Raw genomic sequence first — 25878 nt, 5'->3', positions numbered from 1 at the left:
TACGCCATGTATTAAATGTTACTCACTCTCCTTCTCAAGAGATATTGGGATGTGTGATATCCTTAGATGCCAGGAAGGCCTTTGATTGGGTTGAATGGAATTATTTATTTAAAACCTCAGAAAAATTTAATTTTGGACCAGATTTTATTCAATGGATTAAATTACTTTATTTATCTCCTTCTGCTCGTGTTCTTACTAATTTTCAAAATTCCAAACCACTTGAACTTCACGGCGGAAGTAGACAAGGCTGTCCGTTGAGTCCTTTGCTTTTTGATTTAGCTTTAGAACCCCTTGCCATTGCTTTTCAAGAATCTAATGATATCTCTGGTATTTTAGGGAGAGGTATCACCCACATAATCTCGCTTTACTCTGACGATATATTGCTTTTTATTTCTAATGTTGAGACCTCATTACCTTGTGTACTTTCTTTACTCTCCCGTTTTAGCCAGTTTTCAGGATATAAATTTAACCTACATAAGAGTGAATTATTTTCTTTAATTAATTTGATATCGATTAATACTAATCTCCCTTTTAAAAGTGTAAGGAATCAATTTACTTGTTTGGGTGTAACAATCACTAAGAATTACAAACACCTGTTTAAAGAAAACTTTTTTACTTTATTGAACCATGTAAAAAAGATATTTTTAAATTGGTCAACACACACGAAAATTGCTGGTGAATGCAGCAAGCCAGGCAGCATCTATAGGAAGGGGTACAGTCGACGTTTCGGGCTGAGACCCTTCGGGCTGAGACCCTTCGCCAGGACTAACTGAAAGAAGAGATAGTAAGAGATTTGAAAGTGGGAGGAGGAGGGGGAGATCTAAAAGGATAGGAGAAGACAGGAGGGTCCTTGCCCATCCTCTGGGCTTCCCCCTCCCCCTTTCTTTCCCCCTAGGCCTCCTGTCCCATGACCCTCTCCCTTCTCCAGCCTCGTATCCCTTTTGCCAATCAACTTCCCAGCTCCTAGCTCCATCCCTCCCCCTCCTGTCTTCTCCTATCATTTCTCTTACTATCTCTTCTTTCAGTCAGTCCTGGCGAAAGGTCTTGGCCCGAAACGTCGACCGTACCTCTTCCTATAGATGCTGCCTGGCCTGCTGCGTTCACCAGCAATTTTTGTGTGTGTTGCTTGAAATTCCAGTATCTGCAGATTTCCTCGTGTTTGCGTTATTAAATTGGTCACCTCTTTCAATATCGTTGATTGGACGAATTAATTCTATTAAAATGAATATTCTACCTGAAGTTATATATCTTTTTCAGGCTTTACCCGTTTTTATTCCTAAATCCTCTTTTGACTCTCTTGAATCTATTTTATCCTATATATGGAAAAATAAATGTCCTCATTTAAATAAAGTTCATCTTCAAAAACCTAAAAAGTCTGGAGGTTTAGCCTTAACTAATTTTAGGTTTTATTACTGAGCAGTTACTTAACTTTACTTTACTTTACTTTACTTTACTTTATACTTTATTGTCGCCAAACAATTGATACTAGATATTGATACTGGAAAAATATCACAGCGATATTTGATTCTGCGCTTCACGTTCCCTGGAGTACAAATCGATAGTAAATATTAAAAATTTAAATTATAAATCATAAATAGAAAATAGAAAAGGGAAAGTAAGGTCGTGCAAAAAAAACCGAGAGGCAGGTCCGGATATTTGGAGGGTACGGCCCAGATCCGGGTCAGGATCCGTTCAGCAGTCTTATCACAGTTGGAAAGAAAATATATGGTATCTTACGTTTTGGCTATATTATATTAATCGTGTAGACTGTCTGGTATGGGTTTCTTTAGAAGCTAATTCTGTTAATAAATTTTCTATTATTTCTCTTCTTGGATCCTCACTTCCTTTATTTGTAAGTAAACTAATTGATAATTTAATAGTTAAACATACTCTGTGGATCTGGATACAATTTAGAAAACATTTTGGTTTATTGAGATTTTCCCTTTCTAGTCCCATTTATTCTAATTTTTTAAACCCTCCATGACTGATTTAGTCTTTAAAGAATAGGACAGGTTGGGTATTAAATGTTTTTGGGATCTGTTTGTTGAAATCTTTGGGAACTGAAGAAATCTTCCTTCATTTGAGCAATTGTCAGCTAAATATAGCCTACCCAAAACTCACTTTTTTAGATATCTACAAATCAGAGAATTTCTAAGATCTCAATTATGCACATTTCCTATAAGCTCAGATAACAACTTACTAGACATAATTTTTAATTTGACACCTTTTCACAATGGTTCAATATCTAATATTTATGGTAAGTTACTGGAGATGAGGAATGTTCCTTTAGACAAAATTAAGAATCACTGAGAACAAGATTAACAGACATCAATGTCTGAGGAAACTTGGAATGAAATTTTTAAATGGTTAACACTTCATCGCTATGTGCTTGCCATTCCTTCATACAATTTAAGGTGAAACATAGAGTCCATATGACTAAAGATAAGCTATCTCGTTTTTATTCAGATATATCTCCCTACTGTGACAGATGCAATAATGGAGAAGCTTCATTAATTCATATGTTTTGGACTTGTCCATGTCTTGAAAAATATTGGAAGGAAGTTTTTGAAACTTTTTCATTACTTTTCAAAGTCAATTTTAAGCCTAATCCTCTGACGGCCCTATTCGGTATTGTTGCAGGACAAGATATCAAGCTGAAGACATCTGATTTACATATTTTGGCCTCTAGCTCTCTTATAGCTAGGAGGGCGCTTTTGTTTAAATGGAAAGATGTTTTTCCTCCCACTCATGCTCAATGGTTATGCGACGTTATGTCATGATTAGATTTAGAGAAAATTGGTTGTTCAATTTCTGAATCTCGTCAAGACTTCCAAACACTGTGGGGACCTTTTCTGAATTATTTTCAAAACTTTCAAAACACTCAATTCGTTGTTTAAATTTAGATGTTGGCTATTATTAATTTTTATTATACGAGAAGGTATTTTACCTTCTTTTCTCCTTAATAAACAGCTTCGGTCTTGGTAGGGGTTAGACTCTTTTTTTGTAATAAATTAGTATATTTCAATATAACTTTGACTAACCTACATGAATACGGGGTAATGAGATTGTTATTGTGAATAGATATAATGTTAGTGGTTGTTTTTTTCAAGCTTTATATATACTTTCTTGTACTCTGTATTCTTCTATGTAATAATTAATAAACATATTGAAAGAGAGGAGGACCCTGGTCAGACCCCACTTGGAGTACTGTGTTCAGTTCTGGTTGCCTCACTACAGGAAGGATGTGGAAACCATAGAAAGGGTGCAGAGGAGATTTACGAGGATGTTGCCTGGATTGGGGAGCATGCCTTATGAGAATAGGTTGAGTGAACTTGGCCTTTTCTCCTTGGAGTGACGAAGGATGAGAGGTGACCCGATAGAGGTATGTAAGATGATGAGAGGCATTGATTGTGTGGATAGTAAGAGGCTTTTTCCCAGGACTGAAATGGTTGCCACAAGAGGACACAGGTTTAAGGTGCTGGGGAGTAGGTACAGAGAAGATGTCAGGGGTAATTTGCGAGGGGTATTGAGGTGACGTTCAACTAAAATGGTTGGGGGGGAGGGAATCAAATTAAGGAGACTAGGAGAGGGGAGGTTGGTTCACAAATGGAGAAGGCAGGTAGGCGGTGTGTGAGGGAGGATAGGCAGAGGACAGAGATCAGGGGCACTCAGACCAAAGATATAGGGGAAAAGGAAGAAAAAGATAACAAAGTTGTTTGCTCCATTAAGGATAAACAGAGATTGGGAGGTGGAGAGTTTCTTAAATGCATCTATTTTAATGCTAGGAGCATTGTAAGAAAGGTGAATGAGAGAGCATGGATTGATACCTGGAAATATGATGTTGTAGCTATTAGTGAAACGTGGTTGCAGGAGGGGTGTGATTGGCAACTAAATATTCCAGGATTTCGTTGCTTCAGGTGTGATAGAGTAGGAGGGGCAAGAGAGGGAGGTGTTGCATTGCTTGTCAGGGAATATATAACAGCAGTGCTCTGGCAGGATAGATTAGTGAACTCGTCCAGGGAGGCTATTTGGGTGGAATTCAGGAATAGGAAAGGTGTTGTGACACTTATAGGGGTGTATTATAGACCACCTAATGGGGAACGAGAACTGGAGGAGCAAATTTGTAAGGAGATAGCAGATATTTGTAGTAAGCACAAGGCTGTGATTGTGGGAGATTTTAATTTTCCACACAAAGACTGGGAAGCCCATTCTGTAAAAGGGCTGGATGGTTTGGAGTTTGTCAAATGTGTGCAAGATAGTTTTTTGGAGCAATACATAGAGGTACCAATTAGAAAAGGGGCAGTGTTGGATCTCCTGTTAGGGAATGAGATAGGGCAGGTGACGGAGGTATTTGTTGGGGAGCACTTTGGGTCCAGTGATCACAATTCCATTAGTTTCAGTGTAATTATGGAGAAGGATAGGACTGGACCTTGGATTGAGATTTTTGATTGGAGAAAGGCTAACTTTGAGGAGATGCAAAAGGATTTAGAAGGAGTGGATTGGGACAATTTGTTTTATGGGAAGGATGTAATAGAGAAATGGAGGTAATTGAAAGGTGAAATTTTGAGAGTACAGAATCTTTATGTTCCTGTTAGGTTGAAAGGAAAGGTTAAAAGTTTGAGAGAGCCATGGTTTTCAAGAGATATTGGAAACTTGGTTCTGAAAAAGGAGGGATCTTCAATAAATATAGGCAGATTGGAGTTAATGAGGTGTTAGAGGAATAAAGAATGTAAAAAGAATCTTAAGAAAGAAATTAGAAAAGCTAAAAGAAGATACAAGGCTGCTTTGGCAAGTAAGGTGAAAATAAATCCAAAGGGTTTCTACAGTTATGTTAGTGGCAAAAGGATAGTGAGGGATAAAATTGGTCCCTTAGAGAATCAGAGTGGACTGCTATGTGGAGCCAAAAGAGATGGGGGAGATTTTGAACAATTTCTTTTCTTCGGTATTCACTAAGGAGAAGGATATTGAATTGTGTAAGGTAAAGGAAACAAGAAGGGTAGTTATGGAAGGTATGACAATTAAAGAAGAGGAAGTATTGGCGCTTTTAAGGAATATAAAAGTGGGTAAGTCTCCTGGTCCAGACAGGATATTCCCTAGGACCTTGAGGAAAGTTATGTGGAAATAGCTGGGGCTCTGACAGAAATATTTCAAATGTCATTAGAAACAGGGATGGTGCCGGAGGATTAGCGTATTGCTCATGTGGTTCCATTGTTTAAAAAGGGTTCTAAGAGTAAACCTGGCAACTATCGGCCTGTGAGTTTGACGTCAGTGGTGGGTAAATTGATGGAAAGTATTCTTAGAGATGGTATATATAGTTATCTGGATAGACGGTGTCTGATTAGGAACAGTCAACATGGATTTGTGTGTGGAAGGTCATGTTTGACAAATCTTATTGAATTTTTTGATGCAGTTACTAAGAAGGTTAACTAGGGTAAAGCGGTGGATGTTGTCTATACGGACTTCAGTAAGGCCTTTGACGAGGTACCACACAGAAGGTTAGTTAGGAAGGTTCAATCGTTAGGCATTAATATCGAGTAGTAAAATGGATTCAGCAGTGGCTGGATGGGAGACGCCAGAGGGTAGTGGTGGATAACTGTGTGTCAGATTGGAGGATGGTGTGTAGTGGTGTGCCTCAGGGATCTGTACTGGGTCCAATGTTGTTTGTCATATATATATTAATGATCTGGATGATGGGGTGGTAAATTGGATTAGTAAGTATGCAAATGATACTAAGATAGGTGGTGCTGTGGATGATGAGGTAGGTTTTCAAAGCTTGCAGAGAGATTTAGGCCAGTTAGAAGAGTGGGCTAAAAGATGGCAGATGGAGTTTAATGCTGAAAAATGTGAGGTGATACATTTTGGTAGGACTAATCAAAATAGGACATACACGGTAAATGGTAGGACATTGAAGAATGCTGTAGAACAGAGGGATCTAGGAATAATGGTGCATAGTTCCCTGAAGGTGGAATCTCATGTGGATAGGGTAGTGAAGAAAGCTTTTGGTATGCTGGCCTTTATTAATCAGAGTATTGCATATAGGAGTTGGGATGTAACGTTGAAATTGTATAAGGCATTGGTAAGGCCAAATTTGGAGTATTGTGTACAGTTCTGGTCACCGAATTATAGGAAAGATGTCAATAAAATTGAGAGTACAGAGGAGGTTTACTAAAATGTTGCCTGGGTTTCATCTCCTAAGTTACAGAGAAAGGTTGAACAAGTTAGGTCTTTATTCTCTGGAGCGTAGAAGGTTGAGGGGGGACTTGATAGAGGTGTTTAAAATTATGAGGGAAATTGATAGAGTTAACATGGATAGGCCATTGAGAGTGGGGGAGATTCAGACAAGAGGACATGAGTTGAGAGTTAAGGACAAAAGTTTAGCGGTAACATGAGGGGAAACTTCTTTACTCAGAGAGTGGTAGCTGTGTGGAATGAGCTTCCAGCAGAAGTGGTTGAGGCAGGTTCAATGTTGTTGTTTAAAGTTAACTTGGATAGATATATGGACAGGAAAGAAATGGAGGGTTATGGACTGAGTGCAGGTCGGTGGGACTAGGTGAGAGTAAGAGTTCAGCACGGACTAGAAGGGCCGAGATGGCCTGTTTCCGTGCTGTAATTGTTATATGGTTATATGGTAAGTTTTTTACACAGAGAGTAGTGAGTGGGTAGAATGGGCTGCCGACAATGGCGGTGGAAGCGGATACTATAGGGTCTTTTAAGAGACATTTAGATAGGTAAATGGAGCTTACTAAAATAGAGGGCTATAGGTAAGCCTAGTAATTTCTAAGGTAGGGACATGTTCAGCACAACTTTGTGGGCTGAAGGGCCTGTATTGTGCTGTAGGTTTTCTATGTTTCTATGTTTCTAAGGGGTTTTACAACAAACTGGCAATTTTGGTCAATGTTACTGAGCTGTTCCAGACGATTCACTGAATGTAAACTCCACAGCTGACATGCTCACATTTAAACCCTGCTCCTGGCCACTCAGAGATTAGTGCAGGAATTTAACCACTGCACCACCCATGTCTCTGTTGGCAGCTATGGAAACCTACATTGGCAGTGCCTAATAACTTCACTCTCCCCGGAAGCTCTCCAAGACCAAACCTGCTCGCAGTCTTGACCCTGTGATGAACTTCCTATCACATCCACTGGTCGGTAAATGACTTATCAGGCAAGGTCTGATCCAAGTGTGATGTTAGTTGCTCTCTCTTCCCCAGTCTCACTATGCTGCAGCCAGGAACTGAAGCTATAGGATGAACATTTGGTAAAAATAGAGAGGCCAACCTTTAGTTTATTGTGTGTTACTGACTGTGTTCTTTCTCTCTCCCTTTATCAACCTTTCTTTCCCCTCTGACAGTTTCACCTTTTTCCCCCAATGTTCACTCTTTCTCTCCTACCTCCTTACTTCTAAGTGTACTCGTTGTCTCACTACCACCTCTGTTGACCCCTGAGCCACCTTTGAACTGTGCAGCTATTGAGGCAGTAGAAACTCCCTCCAGCTTACTGACACTGAAAGCAGTGTGGCAGGTAGGTGGCGTGGTGAAGGAGGCTTTTGGTGCACTGGCCTTCATCAGTCATGGCTTTGAGTTAGGATGTTATGTTGTGGCTCTACAAGACATTGGTGAGAACAGCACCTAGAGTACCAGTCTTAGTTTTGATCCCCCGTTATAGGGAAGACGTCGTTAGACTGGAAAGAGTGCAGAGAAGAATTACAAGGATGCTGCCAGGACTTGTGAGCCTGAGTTATAGGGAGAGATTGAGGAAACTAGGACTTTATTCCTTAGAAAGTATGAGATTGAGTGGTGGCCACAGAGGTGTATAGATAGGGTGAATGCCCAAAGAGGATGAAAGATATTAAAGGGACTTGAGGAGCAACTACTTCATGCGGAGGGCAGTGTGATGTATGCAATGAGCTGCCTGAGAAAGTGTTTGAGGAAGGTACAATTATATTTAAAAGATATTCGGCTAAGTACATGGATTACTTATTAATTCTTATCCCCGGCTACTAGGCTGTATAATGAGCCGACCTATAGCCGAGGAAGTGATGACCTCCTCCTATTAGGTTGTCTGTGGTAACTTATTTTTTATTTTTTCTACTTCTCTTCTAATATTTATATCTGTGCACTTGTAATGTTACTGTGACACAGTTATTACCTTTGGGATCAATAAAGTATCTATCTAATCTGATTTATGATTGCGCTGGTGAACCTCAGCGATTTCTGGCTGGTGGCTAACGAAACAAGGAAAACAACTAAATACTTAGTTAATCGCTCTTTTTCTGGCAAACGAGCATCGCGAGTAATAGACTGTAACTTACCTTTGGGCTTGGAGGCAATTCGATGCATCAAAACTGAGGTGAGGTGAGACAGTGGGCCCGTCGCCAAGGCTCAATCAATTTAAGTGCAAGGTCGAGTCGGAAAGGTCGAGTACAGGCCGATCGAGATGGAGGGATCAGGCCCTAGAGCGTATCTAAGCAACTGAAACCGATGTTTGGATGATGATTTAAGTGCCGTGCTGAATTGGAAGGATCGGATATTGGACAAATTGAGGTGCGTGGTCCAGGCCACAGAGAGTACCTAAGTGACTGAACCCAATGTTTGGACGAGGATTTAGGCTCCAGGCCAGATTGAAAAGGTCAGAGTATTGGGCCCGATGCAAGGGTCAGGCCTGTTCAACTCACTGCTCCACTCCGCGCTGAACTGAGGGACTGTGGACTTCAGTTCAGAACACTATTTGCTTGCATGATTTGTTTTTCTTTCTCTTTCTGCACATTGGGTGTTTAATGTTCTTTTTTATGGATTTGTTTTTGTTGGCGGGAGGTTTCTTTGTTTCGTGGCTACCTGTTAGGAGACAAACCTCGAGGTTGTATAATATATACATACTTTGATAATTATGTACTCTCAACTTTAAACTTTAATAGGAGAAGTTTTGGTGGACATGGGCCAAATGCAGGCAAATGGGACTAGTTTGGCAAGCACAATGGATAAGTTGGACTGAAGGGCCTGTTTATCTGTTGTACTACTCCATAGTGGGAAGATGAAGCCATTATCTTAGTCTTTGTGTCGATCAATGACTCTGTTTGCTCATCTCTGTCTCTCCCTCTCCTGACAGCTGTCTGAGCTAAGCGGCTGCTCATAACCTTGGTGTCATAATCAATCCCACGGCGAGCTTCTGCTTATAAGTGAGTTCCCTCACTACGTTTTCAGTGTTACCTCGTCCCTTCCCTCAGCTCTCACCTGTGCTCCAGCTTTGGCAGGGTGGCTATGACTCCCCCCCTCCTATTCATCCAGCAGTCAGCAGAAGTATATCCCACATCGCACCATTCTGTTCACCACCCCTCTGGTGCTGACTCATCAATGCTGACCCCTATTTCAGCAAGATCACAATTTCTATTGCTTTCCTTAAATGATTAATTGGTTTCCCATCATATCCAATGATGACTGTTGGATTTGTGCAGTTCTTCACACAAAGAAACCTGTTCTTCAAGTGGAAAAGCACTGATGGGGGCAGAGCCGCTCTCTTGACCCCAGAGGTTCAGGTCCAGTGGTACAACCAGTCACCACAAGTGTGGTCTTCCATGATTCCTCTGTGCCTTGTCATGTTCTTCACTCTGCACAAAGCGTTGCCGAACCGCCTTGGATCTCACGGTTGACCTCATCCGCCCCGTCCACCAGAGCTGACTTCGCGTGCAAGTTCCCCTCATTTGGCTTAACCTGCCTGTCGAAGCAGTGTACCCAAATGTGCCACGTCACATGCAAATGGCATGGGGTGTATGGGGTGTCCAGGGAGGAGTAGCACCTCTGGTGAAGGGGCCTGTTGTGTCCAGTCTGGGCAGTTCACTCACCTTTGGTCCCCACCAGACAGTCAGCTCTCAATTGTGACTACAACTTTCTTCAAATAACCCCATCTTGAACCTTCAAATGACCCCATCTTTAACCTTCAATTAACCCCATCTTTAACTTTCCAATAACCACTTCCTTAACCTTCAAATGACCCCATCTTTAACCTTCAAATAACCCCATCTCTAACCTTCAAATGACCCCATCTTTAACTTTAAAATAACCCCATCTTTAACCTTCAATGACCCTCAACTTTTACTTTCAGGGTCTCATAGCTCCTCCTACTCTGGCCTTTTATACACCTGATTTTAATCATCCCACCACTGGGAACTTCCATCCACCATTCAGGTCCTGAGTTTCAGAATTATATCTCACCGTAGTGTGTAATCATCAGGCCAAGCACATCTCTCGTTCTGCCACCCAGCCAGGGCCCAACTCTGGATCCATCAAGAGAGCAGAAGGACATGATAGATCAGAACCAATGTAAACTGAACCTGAGGTGGTAAGACTGCTGGCGTATGCACGCTAGTTGGAAAGGTGTAATATACTCCTTTCTCATCTTGCTCCTTTCTTCTCTGTCCTGAAGAAGGGTCTTGGCCCGAAATGTCGACTATCTGTTCATTTCCATAGATGTTGCCTGACCTGCTGAGTTCCTCCAGCATTTTGTGTGTGTTGCTCTCATATCTATGTGATCAATAATCAAATCACAGCTATATGGAACTGCCGCGTACAGTAGTGGGTGATGGTGGATAAATGGACAGCTGATAATTCTGACAATATACCCTACCTTTGAAGGAAGGTGGTGGCATTATTTCAGTTATCAGCTGTCCAATTACCAAAGATATACCTTCAACAACCGGCTGCAGCCAGAAATCATAAACACAAGAAATTCTGCAGATGCTGGAAATCCAGAGCAACACACAAAATGTTAGAGGAACTTAGCCAGTCGGGCAGCATCTTTGGAGTGGAATAAACAGTCAACGTTTCAGGCCCAGACCTTTCATCAGGACTCTGATTGCCTCCATAGATACTGCCTGACCTGCTGGGTTCCTCCAGCACTTTGTGCTCAGCCTAAAATGACGGGCTCTGCCTTTGCTTCCTCTTGATGTGCCACCTTTACAGCCGATTCCATTCACTCCATGTGCTGGTAACCTGAGGCTAAGAGCACTGGATGTGGCAAAGTCTATGGAACAAGGCAATATCCCAGCTGTAGAAGTGAGGATCTGTGCTCCAGAGCTGGCTGCACCTCTAGCCAAACTGCTCCAGAGGGGTACAAAATAATGAGAAGCTTTGATTGCGTGGATAGTCAGAGGCCTTTCCCCAGGGCTGAAGTGGCTAGCATGAGAGGGCATAGTTTTAAGGTGCTTGGAAGCAGGTACAGAGGAGATGTCAGGGGTGAGTTTTTTGCACAGAGAGTGGTGAGTGTGTGGAAGGGGCTGCCAGCGACGGAGGTGGAAGAGAAAACTGCCGCGGGTCTTTTAAGAGACTCCTGGATGGGTACATGGAGCTTAGAAAAATAGAGGGCTATGGGTAAACCCTAGGTATCTCTAAGGTAGGGACATGTTCGGCACAGCTTTGTGGGCTGAAGGGCCTGTATTGTGCTGCATATTTCTATGTTTCTAGGATATTAATAACTTTGGCATCAATGCGACAATGTGGAAAATTGCCCAGGTATGTCCTGTTCACAAAAAGCAGGACAAATCTAATCCGGCTCATTGCCATCTCATTAGTTCTCAAGCATAGGTAACTACCAATGTGCCAATGGATCCTTATTGGTCAGTGAGAAACCAGTCATAAAAGAGACCACAACAGTAACTCTGCCCGATCTCCAAGAGGAATAAGCTTTACACCCCAAAGTGCAGAAGCTGAAATCACTTCACCTTTGACACTGCTAATGTTGTTGACAATAGTTGAACATCAGGTGGCAGGTGTCTCAGTGGGAGAGCATTTTGGAGATAGTGATCACAATTCTATCTCCTTTACCATAGCATTGGAGAGGGATAGAAACCAACAAGTTAGGGAAACATTTAATTGGAGTAAGGAGAAATATGAGGCTATCAGGCAGGAACTTGGAAGCATAAATTGGGAACAGATGTTCTCAGGGAAACGTACAGACAAAATGTGGCAAGTGTTCAGGGGATATTTGAGTGGTGTTCTGCATAGGTACGTTCCAATGAGACATGGAAAGGATGGTAGGGTACAGGAACCATGGTGTACAAAGGCTGTTGTAAATCTAATCAAGAAGAAAAGAAGAGCTTATAAATGTTTCAAAAAACTAGGTTATAATAGGAATCTAGAAGATTATAAGGCTAGCAGGAAGGAGCTTAAGAATGAAATTAGGAGAGCCAGAAGGAGCCATGAGAAGGCCTTGGTGGGCAGGGTTAAGGACAACCCCAAGGTTTTCTACAAGTATGTGAAGAGCGAGAGGATAAGATGTGAGAGAATAGGACCAATCAAGTGTGACAATAGAGAAGTGTGTATGGAACTGGAAGAGATAGCAGAGATACTTAATGAATACTTTGCTTCAGTATTCACTACGGGAAAGGATCTTGGTGATTGTAGGGATGACTTGCAGCGGACTGAAAAGCTTGAGCATGTAGATATTAAGGAATAGGATGTGCTGGAGCTTTTGGAAAGCATCAAGTTGGATAAGTCACCAGGACCGGATGGGATGTACCCCAGGCTACTGTGGGAAGCAAGGGAGGAGATTGATGAGCCTCTGGCGATGATCTTTGCATCATCAATGAGGACGGGAGAGGTTCCAGAGGATTGGGGGGTTGCGGATGTTGTTCCCTTATTCAAGAAAGGGAGTAGAGATCGCCCAGGATATTATAGACCAGTGAGTCTTACTTCAGTGGTTGGTAAGTTGTTGGAGAAGATCCTGAGAGGAAGGATTTATAAAAATTTGGAGCGGCATAATATGATTAGCAATAGTCAGCATGGCATTGTCAAAGACAGGTCGTACCTTATGAGCCTGAGTGAATTTTTTGAGGATGTGACTAAATACATTGATGAAGGTAGAGCAGTAGATGTAGTGTATATGGATTTCAGCAAGGCATTTGATAAGGTACCCCATGCAAGGCTATTGAGAAAGTAAGGAGGCATGGGATCCAAGGGGACATTACTTTGTGGATCCAGAACTGGCTTGCCCACAGAAAGCAAAGAGTGGTTGTAGATGTTTTTTATGCAGAGAGTGGTGAGTGCGTGGAAAGGGCTGCCGGCGGCGGCGGTGGTGGCGGAAACAATAGGGTCTTTTCAGAGACTCCTGGAGAGGTACATGGAGCTTAGAAAAATAGAGGGCTATGGGTAAGCCTAGGTAGTTCTCAGGCAAGGAGATGTTCGTCACAGCTTTGTGGGCCGGAAGGCCTGTATTGTGCTGTGGGTTTTCTATGTTTGTGTCTATGTTCTATATTGAAATTTGCCACATAGCCATTGCTATCTATTTATCAAGGATCTAGGATCAGTTTTATTTGCCAAATGCATTATAAAAATGTATTACAGATTTGCTGCTGTGTTTTGGTGTGACAGGCAACATAAAATAGCATTCAACAATTACAAAGAATAAATAATTATATAAAAAATAATCTTGAATATAGAATAAAATATGGATAAATAAATAAATACCAGCATGTATTTGCAATGTAAACGGCACTATAAAAAGTGCATTGCAAGTGCAGTGACTGAGGTAATAGACAGAGGGATGATGGGAACTAGAATGGTTGACCAGATGAGCTGCCTGGGGAAAGACACTTCTACGATGGTGTGAAGGTTTTGTTTTAATGGCCCTAGAACGCTATAGTGCTTATTTTAAAGGCATTCTCACTTCTGCTGAAATGACAGATGGTGGAATGTTAAGTATTTGTTGGCTGACAACATCTGTGGTTGCCATAGACAACAGGCAAGTAGGAGTGTGGTTTGAATACAGAGAATATCCTTCTGGGAACATTTAAATAATCCTCCTAGTTAAACAGATTGCCTGACACAGGAGGTCATATATTCACAGTGGATATCTGGTATATAACCACCTTTTCTAACACAAGTGGATATTGCCAAGACAAAACCAGAAAAACATATGCACCAAAAAAGATGAAGGATTACTGAATTTAAAAAAAAGTGTTTGCTGATGCTGAGCCTCCACTCAGGGTTGGACTGAGCTTTAAGGCACGACCAGATGCCAGGAGTGACTCCACAGCCTAGCGGAGAGCAAGTGTCACACCGTCAATAGTAGGAGCATAACCCGTGATTTTCTGTCCACTGAAATTACCGGAGAGCAAATGAAGGGCTGCAGACCCACTCGTTTGTGCCCTGTGGGAGTGTCGCTGCTGTGGAGTGCACGGATTGTGTATGCAGTCTTGCTGTGAAATCATATTACCTTCCCTCTCAGGTTCGGTGGGGAAGAACTCGTCCTTTCATTAATTTGTAACCAAATTACTCTTACTATAGCAATATGTTTAAAGATATTTCCAGTCATTCTCTGCTGTTTAGTCTATAATTTTGTCTAATTTTATTAACAAAAGGTCTCTTGCATCAATCGTGTTGCCATTTCGATTCTTTTTACCGGTGGATTTATTGAACCATGTGCAGGGTTTGTCACGTGTCCTAATCACGGGAAGGCTGAGCTGTGAGATTTCACATCAGTGATGTGACTTTCCAGAGAAGCCATAAAGGGAATTGGTCCTCAGTTCAGAATCAATCCTTCCAGTGGCAAACCAGGTCCAGAGGCATTTCAGGGGAAACATGACATACCCATTTTAAATAGGAGATATAAATCAGGGAAAAAATAATCCCCTGGAAGAGTGAGAGATGAGAGCATAAAATATTCATCACTGGCGTACCCCAGGTGGTACACTACCTGAGATGACATTCTGTACACAATCATGTCCTTTCCCTGAACAAGAGCATATTGAAATTATGCCCCCAAACATGATCTCACCTTGAGATTTTGACTCCCATCCACAACACCACTCTGGGATGTCACTCCAATCACACATCCCAACACATTCGCAGCCCCTGTACAATCGCACCAAGAACTGACTGACATGCACAATCACACCTTCAGCCCGAGATTGCACACCCACCCACAAGTACACCTTCAAACCACGCACCCACAAGAAGCGGCATACCCGCATGCCCTGTCATTACAGCACCCCACACATTGCAGCCTGCGGCACATCCCAACATAATATGACAGCTCGAGATCGAACCCCCGTCCCCTGATGACAATTCAAGGCCATCTCCCCAAGCATAACCACACCTGAGAGTACAGCCACGCATACTCGTCACGGCTGGAGAAGGCATATCATACAGCGTCCTGGGGTTAGATGTGGGTGAGTTATCATGCACACTGCAGTTGGATTAGATGCAAGGGAATTGGTGTAATTAGATTCAATTCAAGGAAATATAAAGAGTGCCATTGAACTAGATGTGAGGGAAACCATTGCATGATTACTGAGCTGCTACTTGGACCAGGTGTGGTAGTTAGTCATCCGTTAGTCTTGCAAGACCACGGATCTAGGCAAGGTTGTATGGAAGACCGGCAGTTGCCCATGCTGCAAGTCTCCCCTCTCCATGACACCGATGTTGTCCAAGGGAAGGGCAAGGGCTGATACAGCTTGGCACCAGTGTCGTCGCAGAGCACTGTGTGATTAAGTGCCTTGCCCAAGGACACAACATGCTGCCTCGGCTGGGGCTCGAACTCACGACCTTCAGATCTCTAGTCGAATGCCCTAACCACTTGGCCACGTGCCCAAAAGGAGTGGTAAAGGAATTGAATAAATACGATGCCAGGGAATCGCTACACTTAAACGGTGGTGTTTGATCCAGTTGGTTCCTTGTGTTCAGACCTATGTCTGCTGTCTCCACAGCAGCCCTACAGGTCCAATTGAGCTCCAGGCCTCATTGCAAAGCAAGTTTCAGCCGGGCCTCAGGGCCTCAGGTGGCATATCCTGAGGCCCCACATCATGATTACTTTACTGGCCATTGAATTGCTATTAAATGCCACTGATGACAAAGTCGTTTAAAAATATCTGAAAGGATTAAAATTAAATGATGAATTTACCAGTAAACTAGTACAGGAGATATTAATTCATTAAAAGCATCACCATTGAGTAAAGTAAAAATGGCAGTAAATCACCTACATGCCCTTACAGTTGAGGTGACTAGCATAAAATGGAGGGGCCAGGTACGAAGTGCATCCAGCCCCTCAGCTCAGGACATGGTGCTGGGGAGTCAGAATGGGAATTTAGATTTCTCACAAATGACCTCCTTCACTGGCACTACCCTGTTGCAGTGCATAACATGAGAGTCAGGAATGTGTTGCCTGTAATTTATGTCTGTTCTTTACTGAGCTGCCATCAAAGGGAAAATGTGCTTCCACCCAAGCGTCAGATTTGATCTGAAGTGAAGAGTTACTAAATTACATTTTGGCTTGAAAGGTTAAGTATTTTTTGCCTTTGATTTACGTAGATAAGAAATGATGATCATCTTTCTTGTGGTTTGTCTCAGTGTACCTAATGGTTGTGCTGCTTAATGGGAATAATCAAATGTTTATTGACTTTGTGTCTATAATGTTATCGTAATTAGTGCGAAAGTCATATGTCATTACCTGTAATTAGTCTGATTCCGCCACAGCTATATCATATCAACTGCTCGTGAAGATCTTGTAAAATAAAGGCACTGCATAGAAATACATACAAAATTCTGGCGTAACTCAGCGGTCAGGCAACATCGATGGAAAGGAATAAAGAGCAAAGGTTCTGGGCCGAGACCCTCAATCAGGGCTGGAAAGGAAGGGGGAAGAAGGCAGAATAAGAAGGGGGAAAGGAGTACAAGCTGGCAGGTGATAGATGGAGCCAGGTGAGGGGAGGGGGGATGAAGTGAGAAGCTGGCAGGTGACAGGTGGAGCCAGGTGAGGGGAGGGGGGATGAAGTGAGAAGCTGGCAGGTGACAGGTGGAGCCAGGTGAGGGGAGGGGGGATGAAGTGAGAAGCTGGCAGGTGACAGGTGGAGCCAGGTGAGGGGAGGGGGGATGAAGTGAGAAGCTGGCAGGTGATAGGTGGAAAAGGTAAAGGGCTGAAGAAAGAATCTGAAAGGCAAAGGAAAGTGAACCATGGGAGAAAGGGAAGGAGGAGAGGCATGGAGGGGCAGATAAGAAGAGAGGAGGTTAGAGGGGAGCCGGAATGGGGAATGGAAGAAGAGAGGAGGGGGAGGGGGCGAGAATAGAATCTGTGCACAACGTAATTTATGCCTGGAAAAGTTCGCAGCATAATGCTTCCTGTCATTTAAAACTGAAATATCTAACTCTGACCACCTCCTCAGACCTCCAGTGAAGATAAGAGCAATTGTCTTTGACGTGAAAATAGGTTGATGCTTCTACTAAAGGAAGGTGTACAGACCTATCCAGGAAAATATCTTCATTAAATTCACTGCATTTGGTTAAATAATACCCCCATCCAATCTGAGAAGTTAATTATTGTTATTTATAGATGGCACGCTGAGATCGATGGGGAGTTAATCGGCCTTAAATATAGAAAGCAACCTGCAGCCCTGCAGTAGCCATGCAGATGAACACTTCCAGCAGCAGTGAGAGAGTTCAGCTCTCCTGCATCAGTCTGCTTTGCAAAAAATCAAAAAATAAGTATGCATTCCTAAACTGTAGTTTCTCCAAAAGCAATTTGAAACCCCGAAAGTGAAAACTGTTAATAAACAATAGCATAAAACCCAAATTCATGGAACAGAATTAGGCCATTCAGTCCATCGAGTGTGCTCTACTATTCCATCATGGCTGATTTATTGTCCCTCTCAACCTCATTCTCCTGCCTTCTCCCCATAATCTTTGATGTCCTGACTAATCAAGAACCTATCAACCTCTGCCTTAGATATACTTAATGACTTGGACTGCACAGCCATCTGTGGCGAAGAATTCCACAGATTCACCATCCTTTGGCTAAGGAAATTTTTCATCATCTCTGTTCTCAATTCTGAGGCAGTTTCCGCTGGTCCTAGACTCCCTCACTATAGGAAACAATTTTTCAACATTCACTCTATGCAGACCTTTCAATATTTGATAGGTTTCAATGAGATCTCCCTCATTCTTCTAAATTCCAGCAATTACAGGCGCAGGCCCATCAGAAGTTCCTCATGTGTTAACTTTTTCATCCTTGGGATTACCCTTGTGAACCTCCTCTGGACTCTCTCCAATGCCAGCACCTCCTTTCTTAGATAAGGGGCCCAAAACTGCTCACAATACTCCAAGTGTGTCTGATCAATGCCTTATAAAGCCTCAGTATAATATCCTTGTATTTATATTCCAGTCCTCTTGAAATGAATGTTAACATTGCATATGCCTTCCTCACCACTGACTCAAGCTGCAAGTTAACCTTTAGGGAGTCCTGCACGAGGACTCCCAAGTTCCTCTGCACCTCTGATTTTTGGCCACACCTTTATTCCTTCTGACAAAGTGCATAACCACACACTTACCTCCCTTATATTCTATCTGCCACTTCCTTGACCATTCCCCCAATCTGCCCAAGTCCTTCTGCAGACACCCTGTTTCCTCAGCACGACTTGCCCTTCCATCTATATTTGTATCATCTGCAACTTGGCCACAGAGCCACCAATTCCTTCATACAAATCATTGACATACAACATGAAAAAATGGTCCCAACACCGACCCCTGTGGAATACCACTAGTCACCAACTGCCAACCAGAAAAGGCCCCCTTTACTCCCATCCTTTGTCTCCTGCCAGTCAGCCAATCTTCTATCCATTCTAGAATCTTTCCCATAATACATTGGGCTCCTATCTTGTTAAGCAGCCGCATGTGTGGGTCAAGGGGGGGGAGGGGAACGTCGACTCAGACCATGAAGGCCTGTGTCGGGCATTTTCATGCCTTACAAGGCACAGATTGGACGTCTGTGTGGTGCGCCACACCTCGCATAACAATGTGTGATTAAGTGCCTTGCTCAAGGACACAAACACGCCGCCACAACTGAGGCTCGAACTAGCGACCTTGAGATAACTAGACCGCTAGTTATCTAGTGGGTCAAAGGCCTTCTGAAAATCCAAATAAACAACATCTACTGACTCTTCTTTGTATATCCTGCCTGTTATTTCCTCAAAGAATTCCAATAGATTTGTCAGGCAAGATTTCCCCTTTAGAAAACCATGCTGACTTTGGCCTATTTTAACATGTGCTTCCAAGTACCCCTTAATAATAGATTCCAACATCTTCCCGACTACTGAAGTCAGACTAGCTGGCCTATAATTTCCTTTCTTCTACCTCCCTCCCTTCTTAAAGAGTGGAGTGACATTTGCAATTTTCCAGTCTTCCAGAAACATTTCAGCATCTACTGATTCTTGTAAGATCATTACTAATGCCCCTCACATCCCTTCAGCCACCCTGGAATGTAGTCCATCTGGTCCAGGTGACTTATCTACCATGAAATATCTACCATCAGACCTTTCAGTTTCCCAAACACCTTCTTGGGGTCCTGCACCAAACAGATTTTCCCAATCTACCTGCCGATTGAAATCTCTCAAGTTTATTGCACCATTTCCTTTTTTACAAGAAATGTTCTATCTCCCATTGTAATTTGCAGCTGACATCCTGGCTACTGTTCAGAGGCCTGTATGTAAATCCCATCAGGGTCTTTTACCCTTGCAGTCTCTTAACTTTACCCGCAAGGATTCGACATTGTCCAATCCTATGCCACCTCTTTAAAAATGTTTGATTTCATTTTTTACCAGCAGAGCCACCCCACCTCCTTTGTCTACCTGCCTGTCCTTTCAGTATAATGTGTGTCCCTGGATGTTAAGCTCCCAGATATGATCTTCTTTCAACCAGAACTTGGAGATGCTGATCACGTCATACCTGCCGATCTCAAACTGCAGTATAAGATCATCTACCTTATTCAATGTACTGCATGCATTCAAATATAACATCTTTGATCCTGTATTCATCACCCTTTTTGATTTTGACCCCGTTATACTTTAACTCATCCCATTGACCACAGTTTTTCCCTATCATATGCCTGTCCTTCCTCACAGCTTTACATCACACTGCATTGACTTGTATACCAACTGCCCCATCCTCAGCCCTATCACTCCAGTTCCCATCCTCCTGCCAAGTTAGTTTAAGTCCTCCCCAATAGCTCTAGCAAACCTACCTGCAAAGATATTGGTCCCCCTCAGGTTCAGGCGTAACCTATCTTTTTTGTCCAGGTCATACCTTCTCTGGAAGAGGTCCCAATGATCCAGAAATCTGAAACCCTGTCCCCTGCACCAGTTCTGCAGCCACACATTCACCTGCCAGTCATCCTACTCTTACCCGCACTGACACATGGCAGCAATCCAGAGATACTACTCTGGAGATCCTGCTTTTCAGTATTCTGCCTCACTTTCTATATTCTCTCTTTAGGACCTCCTCCCTTTTCCTCCCTATGTAGTTGGTATCAGTATGTACCACAACATCCAGCTGTTCAGCCTCCCCCTTTACAATGTTTTTGACCCGATCCAAGATATCCCTGCCCCTGGCAACTGGTGGGCAACTTACCATCTGGGTGCCTCTTTCACATGCTGAGAATCTGCTTTTTGCTTCTTTAATTATGGAATCCCCTAACATTATTCTTCTTCACCTCTCCCTTCTGAGCCACAGCGCCAGATTCGGTGCCAGAGACCTGGTTGCTGCAGCTTCCCTCTGGTGGGTCATCCCCACCTCCCCCCCTCCCCCCCTCCCCTAATAGTATCCAAAGCAATGGGAAATGGCCACAGGATACCCTGCACTGGCTGCCTCTCTAGACTGTTACCCAGGGACCTGCCTCCTGCAAGTTAAACTGACTACCTCCCTGTAGCTCCCATCTAGCACCTCCTCAGTCTCCTAACTGAACCAAAGGTCATCGAGCCACAGCTCCAGATCCTTAACATAGTCCCTTAGGAGATGCAATTTGATGCACTTCAGGCAGGTGTAGTTATCAGGGAGACTGGGGGTCTCCCAATTTTCCCACATCTCACACAAGGAACATAACACTAACTCTGGGCCCAGTCTCAGCGCACCAGCTATGTACTAACAGTAAAAAAAACAATTGCTAGAAACTTTGCAACATACACAAAATGCTGGAGGAACTCAGCAGGTCAGGTAGCATCTATGGAAAAGAGTAAACAGTCGCAGTTCGAGCCAAGACACTTCATTAGGAGACCTTCATCTGTGCTTGCTGGAGCTTGTTCTCACCTGAGCCAGTTCAACCAAAGCCGGACAACTGTAACAATGCCCCACTCACACAATGGCCACTCCAACAATGCTCATGAGCAGTGGATAGAGGGGAACAGATGGGTGTGATGTACTTGGATTTCCAGAAAGCTTTCAATAAGGTGCCACATAAAAGACATATCCATAAGATGAGGATACATAGAGTTAGGTGTGATGTATCAGCATGGATAGAGAATTGGTTAGCCAATAGAAAGCAGAGAGTTGGGATACGTGTGTGCTTCTTTGGTCGGCAATCCGCGGTGAGCGGTGTGCCACAGTGGTGGGTGCTGGGCCTGCAACTGCTCATGATATGCATTAACGATCTGGAAGAGGGGACCAAACATAGTGTATCTAAGTTTGCTAGTGACACTAAATTGAGTGGAAAAATAAGTTGTGCAGAGGATACAGACAGTCTGCAGAGTGATATAGATTGGTAAAGTGAGTGGGCAAGCATCTGGCAGATGGAGTACAATGTTGGTAAATGCAAGGTCATCCACTTTGGAGGGAAAAATGAAAGCAGATTATTATTTAAATGGTAAAAAATTGCAGCATGCTGCTGTGTAGAGGGACTCGGGAGTGCTTGTGCATGAATCACAAAAGGTTGGCTTGCAGGGGCTGCAGGCCATCAAGAAGACAAATGGAATGTTGGGCTTCATTGCCAGAGGGAATGAATTTAAGAGCAGGGAGGGTATGCTACAACTGTGTAGGGTGGGCCACACCCAGATCACTGTGTGCAGTTCTGGTCTTCTTACTTGAGGAAGGAGATACTGGCTTTGGGGGTGGTGCAGAGGAGGTTCACCAGGTTGATTCCAGAGATGAGGCCACCTGCACTAATCTCAGACACAGGAGATTCTGCAGATGCTGGAAATCTTCAACGACACACACAAAATGCTGAAGGAACTCAGCAGGCCAGGTAACATCAATGGAGAGGAACACATAGCTGACATTTCAGGCCGAGAGCCTTCACCAGGACTCAGTCCAGTAGACATGATATTGTAGTGGATCAAAGCAAATTAATTGAAGGCAGCAACAATTGTCTTTCTCACTAATTACGGTTGTGCAGATGCAGGGTCTCCACCTGAAACATTGACTTTTTATTCTTCTCCATTGATGCTGCCTGATCTGCTGAGCTCCAGCAGCATTTTGTGTGTGCTACACAAATCGCCAAATGCCTGCACACACCCTCTACTCCCTGCCAGTCTCGTTGCCCCTCAAACACCACGATTGTATCTGCTTCTTTTAATACCATCCTATCATTGCAGAGTGAGGGTGGTCTTACAGGCAGAAGTGGGTAACTCACTCTTGCAGTGGTTGCAAAGAACTCATTCAGAATACTGTGTATTTCACTCTATTGCTTTTAGTTATATGAATGTTTTAAATCAATGTTTATGTTAATTCCATTGTTAGGAGTAAGTCTCTGAGAAATCGCCATTATTTAAGAACACAGAATATAGAATGCTGCTGTCTGTAAGGAGTTTGTACGTTCTCCCTGTGACTGCGTGGGTTTCCTCCCACAACCCAAAGACATATGGGTCAGTGGGTTAGTTGTCCACTTGGGTGTAACTGGGCAGCGAGGGCTCGTTGGGCCAGAAGATCCTGTTACCATGTTATATCTCTCTAAATAAATAAAAATAAGAAGACTACAGCACAATACAGGCCCTTCAGCCCATGATGTTGTGCTGGCCCTTTAACCTTCTCTAAGATCAATCTAACCCTTCCCTCCTACATAGCCCTCCATTTTTCTATCTTTCTTTCTTTTCAAATCTTTTTAATGTTATATTATACAAAAGAAATAACACGAGTACATTGAAGTAACAACACTTACAATGTCTCAAAAAATACATTATCTTAAAGATTGAAAGCAAATTTGTGATAACAGAAAAAACCTACTAAGCAGAAAAAGTGAGAAAAAACCCATCAGGTGTACAACCCCGGAGTCATGCGTCATTCAAAAAGCTTCTAAAAATAAACATCAAAAAGCCAGCAAGAAAAGAAAATATACCAAAAAATTTACAATTAGATCCTGGGAAAAAAATCTATCAATTAGCTCAAATGATAATAACGAGCAAATGAGCCCCATCTTTTCTCAAAATCAAATAAAGGTTCAAAGGTTCAACTTCTAATTTTCTCCAAACTAAGACATAGCATCACTTGAGATACTATGGAGTGATGCTCCATTTTTCTACCATCCATGTGCCTATCTAAGAGCTTCTTAAATGTCCCTCATGTATCTGTCAGAACCTCACCTGCTCCTTACAAAGCCATGCTGACCATACCTAATCAGACAATGCTCCCTAAATCCTCATAGGTCCTGTCTCTGAGAATCTTCATCGATAATCTGCCCACCACTGACTCACTGGTCTATAATTCCCAGGGTTAACCCTACTCCCCTTCCTGAATAAAGGAATAACATTTATAGTTGATCTCTAATCACAGAGACGACTCCTAACTTTGGACCCATCCTTGAACTGTCGAAATGTTCCAGTGCAGTTAAGGACTCCCTTGTAATGTCCTCCTTTCTCTTACAGTTACTTAGACAGCTTAGATCGGATTGGAGGGAGCGATTACCAACCAACAGAGCAGGACATCCTCCGAACTAGAGTGAAGACCACTGGAATCGTAGAAACCCACTTTACATTCAAAAATCTCCACTTCAGGTGAGTCCAGTTAGATTGCATGCAGTCACACGGAAGAGTTTCTTCCTGTCATCTCAGTGGAGCGTTAAGCAACTGGAATGAGTTAGATGTGAGGGAATCATAAGAAGTGAACGTGTTTAATGTGGAAATTATACTGTGCCCGTAGTAAAAGAGTCTTGTCCCTTTTGCTATCATCATGGTGACAAAGTACTGTGGTCTTTACTAGACACCCAACAGGGCTCTCCACTCATTGTGTACAGATATAATTAGTAGATTAACATCTCCTGTAGATAGAAACCTTTCTTCATGATCAGAGGGAGTCAAGACTTCACCAAATGCACATGTACCCCACCATACCAGTTGCATTTTATGGGTACAAGGAGTTCAAATATTGTTTGTTGAAGAAGAGGGAATCACTAAGACTGGTCTCCTTTATTCTGAAGTTAATGCAATGAAAACAGACAGTGGAATCCAGATGTTGATGTTACTCCAATGGGTACAGACATCATTTATTTTGCACCAATGTGTGGGCTAAACAAAGGAAAGATCCAAAACCATCCAAGCCCCTGGCCATTCAAGGACAGTAGGGGAAAGGATATGGAGTGAAGGAGGGGGGCACTGTGTGTTAGCACCAACCTGTGAAAGAAGACTCCTTGACTTCAGATGATAGCATCCTGGGGATGTTTTGTAGAGAGGAAGAGGAAGGGACAAAATGGTGGCTCTGTAGCCCAGCTAGTGGTACTGCTGCCTCGTAGATTCTGTGACCTGGGCCTAACGTCTGTGTGCAGTTTGTGACCAAATGGTTGTCTCCTGGATGCTCTACTTCCCTCCCAAATCGCAAAGACATGCGGGTTGATTAGGGTTCCACTGCGGTGTAGGTCGTGGTAGAGTCCGGAGGAGAGGATGAGAATATTGCAAGAATCAAATGAGCTTAGTGCAGGATTGTGTAAATGGTGCTCAGTGGTCTTGCAGGCCAAAGGACCTGTATGACTCCGTGAAAGGAGAAATTGTTCACAACTAAGAGGAAAGGGAAAGAAAGCACTGCTGGAGAGGTGCTGGCTACAGGGGACAGTGTAACTCGTCACTGGCGAGATGATGGAGGAGGGTCAGCAGAGATGGACATTTCAAGGCTGGGTAAGGGTTAAGGAGAGTCTGTGGAGATGGACAGTTCAAGGCTGGGTAAGGGTTAAGGAGAGTCAGCGGAGAAGGACAGTTCAAGGCTGGGTAAGTGTTAAGGAGAGTCAGCGGAGAAGGGCAGTTCAAGGCTGGGTAAGGGTTAAGGAGAGTCAGTGGAGAAGGACAGTTCAAGGCTGGGTAAGGGTTAAGGAGAGCCAGCGGAGAAGGGCAGTTCAAGGCTGGGTAAGGGTTAAGGAGAGTCTGCGGAGAAGGACAGTTCAAGGCTGGGTAAGGATTAAGGAGAGTCAGTGGAGATGGACAGTTCAGGGCTGGGTAAGGGTGAAGGAGAGTCAGCGGAGGAGGGCAGTTCAAGGCTGGGTAAGGGTTAAGGAGAGCCAGCGGAGAAAGACAGTTCAAGGCTGTATAAGGGTTAAGGAGAGTCTGTGGAGATGGACAGTTCAAGGCTGGGTAAGGGTTAAGGAGATTCAGCGGAGATGGACAGTTCAAGGCTGGGTAAGGGTTATGGAGAGTCAGCGGAGAAGGACAGTTCAAGGCTGGGTGAGGGTTAAGGAGAGTCAGCGGAGAAGGGCAGTTCAAGGCTGGGTAAGGGTTAAGGAGAGTCTGCGGAGAAGGGCAGTTCAAGGCTGGGTAAGGGTTAAGGAGGGTCAGCGGGGAAGGGCAGTTCAAGGCTGGGTAAGGGTTAAGGAGAGTCTGCGGAGAAGGACAGTTCAAGGCTGGATAAGAGTTAAGGAGAGTCTGTGGAGATGGACAGTTCAAGGCTGGGTAAGGGTTATGGAGAGTCAGCAGAGAAGGGCAGTTCAAGACTGGGTAAGGGTTAAGGAGAGTCAGCGGAGAAGGGCAGTACAAGGCTGGGTAAGGGTTAAGGAGAGTCTGCGGAGAAGGACAGTTCAAGGCTGGGTAAGGGTTAAGGAGAGTCAGCGGAGAAGGACAGTTCAAGGCTGGGTAAGGGTTAAGGAGAGTCAGCGGAGATGGACAGTTCAAGGCTGGGTAAGGGTTAAGGAGAGTCAGCTGAGAAAGGCAGTACAAGGC

At 43.5% G+C, this 25878-nt stretch overlaps 1 protein-coding gene across 2 annotated transcripts in view; it reads left to right on the top strand.

Moving 5' to 3' along the window:
• The window catches only part of gnao1a (guanine nucleotide binding protein (G protein), alpha activating activity polypeptide O, a), a 302144-nt gene that overhangs the window by 234198 nt on the left and 42068 nt on the right, over positions 1–25878 (top strand). For both annotated transcript variants that reach the window (XM_072279401.1, XM_072279400.1), the window contains exon 5: positions 23605–23733. In XM_072279401.1, coding sequence (XP_072135502.1) covers positions 23605–23733 — 129 coding nt within the window. The remainder of the gene's footprint in view (positions 1–23604; positions 23734–25878) is intronic.

This window comes from Mobula birostris, chromosome 15 (assembly GCF_030028105.1).
Source record: "Mobula birostris isolate sMobBir1 chromosome 15, sMobBir1.hap1, whole genome shotgun sequence".
Lineage (NCBI taxonomy): Eukaryota > Metazoa > Chordata > Chondrichthyes > Myliobatiformes > Myliobatidae > Mobula > Mobula birostris.
This window is presented reverse-complemented; position numbering and strand designations above follow the sequence as displayed.